We start from the raw sequence: 9479 nt of genomic DNA, 5'->3' as shown, positions 1-9479 counted from the left end.
TCCTAAAAATGCCCCTGCCTCTGGGGCCTGTTTGGTGTCACACTTTTTCCCCATCTAACACAACTGACTCCAATAATCAACTAATCATGATGTTCAGTTTAGAATGCAATTAGTTTCATCAGCTGTGTTTGCTAGGGATGGGGGGGAAAGTGTGACACCACTCTGGGCCCCGAGGACTCTAGCAAAGATTATGGATATACTGACAAGATACATGCCTCTCCGATCTAACAATGGGAGTCGTTGTCCACAAAGCGGCATGGCTGGCTGTCTAGCTCCCACCTATCCTTTCTTTGGATTGGTGGATACATCTCATTATTGTAATCCTTTTTTGAACATTCAATGAGGGTTGTTGGAGAGAGACGCTATGCTACCAGCCTCATGCCATGAATATGCATAGCCATCTCGAGACAACTCCGATATAAATATTTTTTTCTCAAAGTTGCTGGGATGTCACATGTCCTACTTATGTCAGTACACTTTTAACAACTTAAGCATTACACAAAACATATATTAGATTAAATAAACCTCAAGTAGAAAATAAGCCATTCATTTTTTTTGTTGACCAAATTCAACACTCATTGACCTCCATACAAAAATTCCTAGCTTGGTTGGGCGAAACTAAAAAAAAGGCTACCTGATGGATGGAGACAGAATTTCCGCCGAGTTTGGTCTCTTCCTCTCTGACTGTAGTTTCCCATCCCTGCCCTAACCCCTCCTCACAATGGAATGTCTCGTAGTCTACCTGAAGTTTGTTGGGTGAAAGTGTATACTTTTTTAAATGGTGATAAACATGATTGTTTTAATTAGTCTTTGACCTCTCCTCGACACTCTTCTCAACTTCCCATGCAGATTGATGTCTTCTGGTTCCATATTACCATCTGCTGGTCAGTGTTTTACCCTACATCCATTCTAATAATGGGGCTACAGTATATTGTAAAAAAAACAAATAATATTTCTGCTATTGTATGGCGATGGCACACTAAATAATATTATTCTAACAACATCAGAGAAGTTTTCAGAGCATCTCAATAAGAGGGCCTGTTAGACAAAAACAACGCACTCTCATCCAGTTGGATCAAACCAAATCAGGGTCAAAGCCTTTATTATTTCTACTCCAGACACATAGGTAAGTCCGTGATGGTCACTTCACTTCCGAGTTCGTTGTTTCTTGGTGGCCCTCTGTGATGAGGAGAGACTCAGTGGAGCCCTGGATGGTTGGGGGGCCCGGGTTTGGCTTCTTAGGGAGCCTGGGGCCACAGCCACTGTCTTTCAGCTGGTGCCAGCGGTGGGTGGGGGTGTGGGGTTGGGTGCAGGAGTGGGGGCAGGGGGCGGGGCAGGGGCGGTGAAGCAGCCCCTTTTGTGCCACTGCATGTCACGCACTCGTCGGACGGACTGGATCTGAGGCGCCGTGGCTCCCCAGTCGTTCCAGTGCTTGTAGTCTCCAAGCTCAAAGACATACTGGCGACCCCTGTAGCCTGGGAACATGTAGCCCACCCACCTAGGGAGGATAGCGGAAAAGGAACATACAGTCATAATCACATTTATGGAACACAAAAAAGCACACTTGCATGATAGATAACCTTGCAGTAACCTAGCTGTATAGAGATACTGTATTCCTGACCTCAATTATATGTAGAGGTGTTGAACTTACGTTCCATTCAGAGCCTTTACACTGGCCACACAGTCCTGGAAGCCATGGACCCACAGGCTGGGGATGTCGTCGTCCACAATCTCCATCTTCCTCCCTGTGTAACCTGGTTTGTCAAACAGGTGGAGCTTGTGATCTGCACTGTCCTGGAGAAACACAGATGAGAACAGGTTGTGGTTATGCTTTGTTTTCCACACTGCTATTTAGTTGGTGTTTAGTTTGAAAGATGGTAGCTACTGGAGATTGAACCAAACTTGCAAGCTTATTATGCAAGATTATAAAAGTCCTTCAACATTACCATCCACCAGTAGGTAAAGGTCAGTTCTGGGAGACTTTAGGCCAAACTGGGAGAGTTGACAACCATAGACAGAATAATGTTTTGGTCTATACCCTTCAGCTTGACTAGTCTCAGATATCGCCAACCTTGGAGCAATATAAGCCTATAGGCAACAGGTCTGGAGAGGATGTTGTCTTTGTTGGCTTTTGTCTGACATTTCAAAAAAGTATAACTTTTTATTTTTTTATTTTTACAAACAACTCTCCCAATAAATCACACGTGTCGGTAGGCAGGGCTAAACATGTGCCTCTGCCTGGGGCCTCCAAATCACTAAATCCACCCGTGCCTCTGTCCCAACTGATGTCCAACTTGTACAGACATTTTAGCTGGAGCATTGATACATTGCCAGACGCAAACCATCTGTTTAGAGAGACTATATATAGCTTGACAGTCTCATCTTATGACAGCTGGATGCCTGTCCACTGTGGGTTGCTAAGGTCAGTAGGCTAACATCCTTATACACTGTATGTAGATTATGTGTAAATTATTTGGTCTATATTCTCTCTGTATATTCTGTTTATTGTACAGCGTTTCACCAGGTCAAATTCCTGAAACATGTAAATACTTTGTGAATAAAGTTGATTCTGATTGTAATTATAATTCCAGGGACATACTGACCACTTGGAGTGGCCTGAAGGACAGCAGGTAGTTGTTAGTCTGGCTGTTGGTCCAGGTGCTCCAACGAGGATACTCGCCCTTCTCCAGGACAAACTGCTCCCCGCCAAATGCCTGGCACTCAAACGCCACCCAGCTGAGAACACAAATTGTTTGTACATAAATGGTAGTTGTGAGATAATAAATGAAAGGTAATTGGTAAAAACTGTAAATGTGATCGAAATGTATATACTGTATGTATTTCAATAGGAATGTAATTAATTGTCTAGAGACTGAGGTTGAATTAAATAAGGGCAGTCAGTGCCATAAGAGGCTGGGAGTAGTGGAGAGACAGGTAAACATTAAGTGGCTACTAATGAGGCATCATGGGTAATGTAAGAAATCAAAATCATTGACACTTACGGTCCAGATTCCACAATGACAGATCCCACCTTCTCACATTCCTTCTCAATCACATCCTTACACTCTGCAGACAGCTCCACCTTCTTGCCACGGAAATTCTCGAACTCAAACACCACCACCTGCAAGACAAGCCAGGGAGTAAGTAATAATACATAGTGTAAAATAAGATAAACAATCAACAATCAAGCCCTTTTTACAACAATACCTTTTTTTGTTGTTGAATTTTTACCCCTTTTTCTCCCCAATCTCCCCAATTGTTTACTATCTTGTCTCATCACTACAACTCCCGTACGAGGCAAAGGTTGAAAGTCTTGTGTCCTCCGATACACAACCCAACCAAGCCGCACTGCTTCTTAACACAGCGAGCATCCAACCCGGAAGTCAGCCGCACCAATGTGTCAGAGGAAACACCGTGCACCTGGCAACCTTGGTTAGCGCGCACTGCGCCCGGTCCGCCACGGGAGTCGCTGGTGCGCGATGAGACAAGGATATCCCTACGGACCTCCCGGTCGGAGCAGGTTACGACAGAGCCTGAGTGCGAACCCAGAGTCTCTGATGGCACAGCTGGCGCTGCAGTACAGCACCCTTAACCACTGCGCCACCCGGGAGGCCCTACAACAACAATTTTATCATTAGCACAAACTGCATAGGCCTACAAGTTGCACAGTTCTAATTTAACAATGTACTGTATAGTGAGGTGTAATTGTTCTGTACTTGCTTATTTCATTGTAAATACATGGTATCAGTGACCCTTCATAAACGTGGGACCCTGGGAACACTAGGATATAACAATATTTTTTTAAAGTCCAGTGACCTTGTAGCTCTGGGGTGAAGTTTCCCCAAAGTTGCAGTTCTAGGATTAGCTTCTGCCTAACACCCACCTGTTCACCCTACACCCACCTTATAGGTGGCTCCTGCCCCTCCTTGGCTCTTCCCAGCTGCTAGCTGCTCCGGTGCACCCTGCTGCTCTGACATTTTACCTCTACATTCCAAAACATTCCCAAACACAGTCAGTCACTTAACACAATGGCAACAGGGACTATAACAGGGACTATAACAGCTAAGTCCGAGGTGGTCTGTGCCGTAGTCACTTTAGGTCTGGCCAATAAGATCAGCAAGCCTCTGGCGTTGTCCAGTACCACATTTGGCATTCGAGTGCAATCAAATACTGTAGTTTTTGCGTGCACGAATACTCCAATAATGTATTGTCATTTTGGAGTCACTTTCATTGTAAATAACTATAGAATCTGTTTCTAAACACTTCAGGATCATCCATAATCATGGTAGCATCCACATTCATGTTGAAGCGTTAAGAAAGATATTCTATTATAATTTCAATAAAAGTGACTCCAAAATGACACAATACATTATTTACCATTCATTTCTATTGGGCACAAAATCATCTGAAACACAACCAAAACAAACAGAAAATGTATCCAACAAATGTTTATTCACATTTATTGCGTGTTATGAATATTGGACCAGATTTTTCCCTTTTTACTACTTTATTACACATAAGTCAATTTGTCCCAATACTTTTGGTGGCCCTAAAATGGTGGAGACTATTCACAAAAAGTGCTGTAATTTCTAAACGGTTCACCCTATATGGATGAAAATACCCTACAATTAAAGCTGACGGTCTGAAATTTAGCCTCATTGTATAATTTATATTTCCAAAGTGCTGGAGTACAGAGCCAAACTCCCAAAATGTGTCACTGTCCCAATTCTTTTGGAGCTCACTATATTACATATTCTTTTCCACTATCGCATTTGATACATTCACACATATTCAATTCCAGGTAAAACAACAGTGCACACAGGGTTATGGAGAGCAATAAATAGGGATAATTGAAAACAGCAAGAGTTGTTGGCAGCACAAGACGACAGACAGAGAGGAAAGAGAGAGATCTGTTTTTACCTGGATGGCTTGTGCTTCACTGCACCACGTACAAGGCACACTCTCTTTGTTTTTCCTTGTTCTTTCTTTTATTTTATTTATTTCTCTGTTTCTCACTCTGTATGAGGGCGTGTGAGTGTAGAGGCCTGGCGAGCAGGCACTAGGGGCCAGGGGGGGTATTTATGGTTTATAAATGGCACACTGCAGCAAAAAAAAACAGGAATGGGGATGCTGTTGATGCAGCAAGTCTGTCGCTTGCATTGTGTCCATCACACTGCCCCTCAATAGGGCTGCCACCCGGGCCGACCACGCTCATGCTGCCACCCTGCCAGTGGCCCGATGGTGGGCACACACAGACAGCGAGCCAAGAGGATTGAGAGAGATCAACCCCACTCAGCACTATTGGCCACACCTAGCTGCCCATATGTCTGTCTGTCCAGCTTTCCATCCGTCTGCCTGTCCACTACCCCGCCATCTCTCCCTCTCTTTCTCCTGTCTATTGTTCTATTTACTCCCCTGCATCTTCTCCCACGTTCACTCTCCCGTAGTGCATTTCCTTTACTTCTCTCCTTTCATCCTTTTCATCACCCTCTCTTATTTTCAGCCATTGCTTAATCCTTTAAGTTTCTTTCCTCCTCCTTGTTTGACCTCTTACCCTTTTTCTCTCCTTGCATCTCTCTCTATTCACCTCTTTCTCTAATCTGTGTGTGACACTGTTTACCTACTCTTAACACCACCCTGTCCTATGCACTAGGTGTCAGTACATGGTTCAGTTCTATATTAGCAGGATCCAAGTCAAACATTGGTCTTTGCCATGCAAACAGCAATGCAAACAACATGCAAATCTTCTTACACACCTCCCTTGATGCACTGGACATTTTTACAAGCTCACTTTCCAGGGGGAATCTGGAGAAGCCCTTCCTTAATGATGTTGTCTATTGACACCTGGTGCATTCAACCAACATGCTCCTATCACACGCTTTGCACACAACCAATGTAGACCGGTAGGTGTAGGTGTCAGAAACATTCTATGGTGCCACTCAAAATAATGTTTCTTACTGTATATGGGCCAACCGTATTTGTATCTCTGAGTGTGTGTATTTTTGTGTGTTTTCTATTATTCCAGTGAATTTAATAAACATAGCATTAAAGAAACAAACAATTCTGTAGAACATTTTTGAGAGAATTGACATCTGTGAGACAGGGTTAGTGATCCTTTGACACAGGGTTATGATCCTTTGACACAGGGTTAGTGATCCTTTGAGACAGGGTTAGTGATCCTTTGACACAGGGATAGTGATCCTTTGAGACAGGGTTAGTGATCCTTTGACACAGGGTTAGTGATCCTTTGACACAGGGTTATGATCCTTTGACACAGGGTTAGTGATCCTTTGCGACGGGGTTAGTGATCCTTTGAGACAGGGTTAGTGATCCTTTGAGACAGGGATAGTGGTCCTTTGAGACAGGGATAGTGATCCTTTGAGACGGGGATAGTGATCCTTTGAGACAGGGATAGTGGTCCTTTGAGACGGGGATAGTGATCCTTTGCTACGGGGTTAGTGATCCTTTGCTACGGGGTTAGTGATCCTTTGAGACAGGGTTAGTGATCCTTTGAGACAGGGTTAGTGATCCTTTGAGACAGGGTTAGTGATCCTTTGAGACAGGGTTAGTGATCCTTTGAGACGGGGATAGTGATCCTTTGAGACAGGGTTAGTGATCCTTTGAGACAGGGTTAGTGATCCTTTGCGACGGGGATAGTGATCCTTTGAGACGGGGATAGTGATCCTTTGAGACAGGGTTAGTGATCCTTTGAGACAGGGTTAGTGATCCTTTGAGACAGGGATAGTGGTCCTTTGAGACAGGGATAGTGATCCTTTGAGACGGGGATAGTGATCCTTTGAGACAGGGTTAGTGATCCTTTGAGACAGGGTTAGTGATCCTTTGAGACGGGGATAGTGATCCTTTGCTAGTGCATAACATTCTGAGAACTATATGTTTCTTAGAGCTTGGTAAGAGCGTGGTTGTCCTATGGTTATTTTTGCATACAACCTTCCCACAACTTTGGTATTTCATTTCTTTAACAGAACATGTCCTAAAAGTTCAAACATGGTTACATTTCATCAACATTTTTTAAATGTTCTTGGAGCGTTCTCCAACTGGTTTCACATTGAGAATGTTCTCAAATAGTTCCGAGAACGTTAAGAAACAATGTTCTTCAGGGGAATTTCAGTACTTCAGCAAAACGTTTCATACAGGTTTCCTCATGGTTCTTTTTAAAGTCATGTTCTCAGAACATTAGGAAATCTTTCCATAAAAACCTCAAGAAAACATAAGTAACCTTCAAAGAACTTTCTAACAACAAAACACTCTCTAGCCTCTGTCTTGTTAAGCATGTTCAGGTGTGTTGGCTGCACCTGATCCCACTTGTGTTGGCCACACCTGATCTTAATGAGTGCTTGTTTCCATTGAAATGGGGTGTGTTTTGAATAGACTAAAATGAACAGCTTTGTTTCAGTTTTTTTTTAAACACACCCCATTTCAATGGAAACAAGCACTCATTAAGATCAATAACCTTTACATTTCATTCAAAACATTTACAACATTTAGAGAACATTCTCAAAACGTAATTGAATTACCTTCAAATAACCTATAATTTCTGTTCTCAGAACGTTCATAAAACCTCCCAGGAAAACTTTCAGGAAACCATAGTAAAATGTTCTCAGAACCTCCCTGCACCCTAAAAATGTACGTTCCCAGAACAGAAAACCTTTTTACTTCCGTTTTCAGAATGTTTAAAAACTTTTCGTTTTACCAGTCAAGAAACGATTGGTTTCATTCCCAGAACCAATGGGAAACCAAAAACGTACATTCCCTCAACTTCCATGGAACCAAATGTGCTAGCTGGGTCTTTGAGGTTGGTGAGAGCATGGTTGTCCTATGGTTATTTAGCATACAACCTTCCCACAACTTTCTGGGAATGATGCAGGATAGTTGCTTAGCTGTGAAAAAATTTCAGCACATTTAAGGAACTTGACAAAAAAAAAAACGTTTTTCTTGCTATTTTATTACTTTAAGAGAATGTATCCTAAAATGTCAAACATTGTTACATTTTATAGAATATTTTTTTTAAGGAACGTTCTCCAACTGGTTTGACATTTGGGAATGTTGTCAAATATTTAAGAAACAATGTTCTTCTGTGGGAATTTCAGTACTTCAGCATAACATTTCCTACAGGTTTGAATCTCATTGATGGCTTGTCACAATAAAAAATATATATGTTTTTGCTTGATTAATGCCTAATAAAATACATTTTCATAAGTCCCATCTCTGCTTGGAGTAAATAAAAGTAAGCTGAACTGTTATTTTCAAAGCATGGGAATATTGTTAATAATGTTATTTTACATTCTGGCCATTTTTTTAACAGTCCCACAGAAAAATGCAGTAAAGTGCCTATACAAAGCCCTCCCTCTGTCACTCAGAAACTTCTTCCAGTGTCTGCCTGCCAGCGTGTGTAGGCTACCTCCCACTGAAGCATGTAGCCTACTAAAAGACAATTTATGCTTGATCCAAAAATGTGGTTGGAGGCTCCGTATGGAGGGTGTGACGCAATGCAGAGCTTCCGGAGACATGCAGAGGCCAAATCAAGCTCTGTACCACATCACTGTGCACCTCCCCAATTTTGTAACAATGCGGAGGGCTCAGTATAGCTCCGCATTAACATGATTGGTTGACGGTAGGTGGGGGCGTGAGGTCCTGTATAAATACAAATTCACTGCTTCCTTCACAACAGCTCTGCACTGTTCTGTGAAGCGCAAGAGGTATGAATGCCCTGACTTCTGCAGAGGCCGTATTTAAGAGAACTACCTGAAGTTCAAAGATATTCAAAGTTCCTCCATAGAAGCCGCTACTCCGTAGGTATAATTCTGTGGGCTTAATTCAGATAATGTATGTCATAACAAGATGCCCAGCGGTTCAAGACAAGCCTCCTCCACCCTCTTGTTATCTCCCCACCTGCAACATTTCAGTCGCATCTCTCTGCCCTAAACTCTTTCCATCACACATGTAAACAACTATAGTTTGCCAGCTCCATAGCAAGCTGCTCTGTATGCACAGATTGGTGAAGTAATTTAATGTCGAGCTAAATGTTTAAAAAAAAGACAATTTCATACAGTAGGTTTAAAAAAGAACAGAAAATAATCATATTAACTGGTACTTTTTGGGGGTTTGAACCGGTTCAGAACTTTATTTTGCTGGTCAGAACAGTGGAACGGAACCAAAACAATTATGGTTCTATTAAGAACGAAACTATTGGAAAAAAATGTTTTAAAGTCTTGAGACATTCAGTAAAGGTTTTAAGGAAGTTATTCAAAAACCTCCAGACAGAGATACTCCTTTTCCTGTTTGGATAGAGTAGAGATCATTTCAATTTATCTAGCAGATGCTTTATCAAGAGCAGCTCATCCGAGCAGCGAGTGAGTGCATAACATAAGAGCAGAGAAACAGATGGGTTAGTTCAAAACAAGAGATGAATCGAGAAAGAAAGAGAGTTCATGGCTAGGTGGCAAAACATGTACAATTCA

The 9479-nt window shown here is 42.3% G+C and overlaps 1 protein-coding gene across 1 annotated transcript; it reads right to left on the bottom strand.

Annotated features, from left to right (window-relative positions):
• Positions 1-1083: 1083 nt before the first annotated feature.
• On the bottom strand, positions 1084-7277 carry LOC110528281 (beta-crystallin B3-like). The gene is made up of 5 exons (XM_036983866.1): positions 3903-7277; positions 3003-3121; positions 2604-2736; positions 1652-1794; positions 1084-1498 (listed from the first exon to the last, which is right to left on the bottom strand). Exons 1-5 carry the CDS (start codon positions 3975-3977, stop codon positions 1270-1272), a joined length of 699 nt encoding a protein of 232 aa, XP_036839761.1. The 5' UTR covers positions 3978-7277; the 3' UTR covers positions 1084-1269.
• Between the last annotated feature and the right edge of the window lie 2202 nt (positions 7278-9479).

Source organism: Oncorhynchus mykiss, chromosome 7 (genome assembly GCF_013265735.2).
Source record: "Oncorhynchus mykiss isolate Arlee chromosome 7, USDA_OmykA_1.1, whole genome shotgun sequence".
NCBI classification, from domain to species: Eukaryota; Metazoa; Chordata; class Actinopteri; order Salmoniformes; family Salmonidae; genus Oncorhynchus; species Oncorhynchus mykiss.
The sequence above is the reverse complement of the archived record's forward strand: the minus strand, read 5'-3'. Positions and strand labels throughout refer to the sequence as shown.

What these genes read in the sequence shown, in the direction of transcription:
- LOC110528281 (XM_036983866.1), bottom strand. Translation starts at nt 3,977, where the DNA reads ATGTCAGAGCAGCAGGGTGCACCGGAGCAGCTAGCAGCTGGGAAGAGC. An exon ending in GGGCAGGAGCCACCTATAAG is followed by an intron (nt 3,122 to 3,902) that starts GTGGGTGTAGGG and finishes CTTGTCTTGCAG; the next exon opens with GTGGTGGTGTTTGAGTTCGA. An exon ending in GTCATTGTGGAATCTGGACC is followed by an intron (nt 2,737 to 3,002) that starts GTAAGTGTCAAT and finishes TTGTGTTCTCAG; the next exon opens with CTGGGTGGCGTTTGAGTGCC.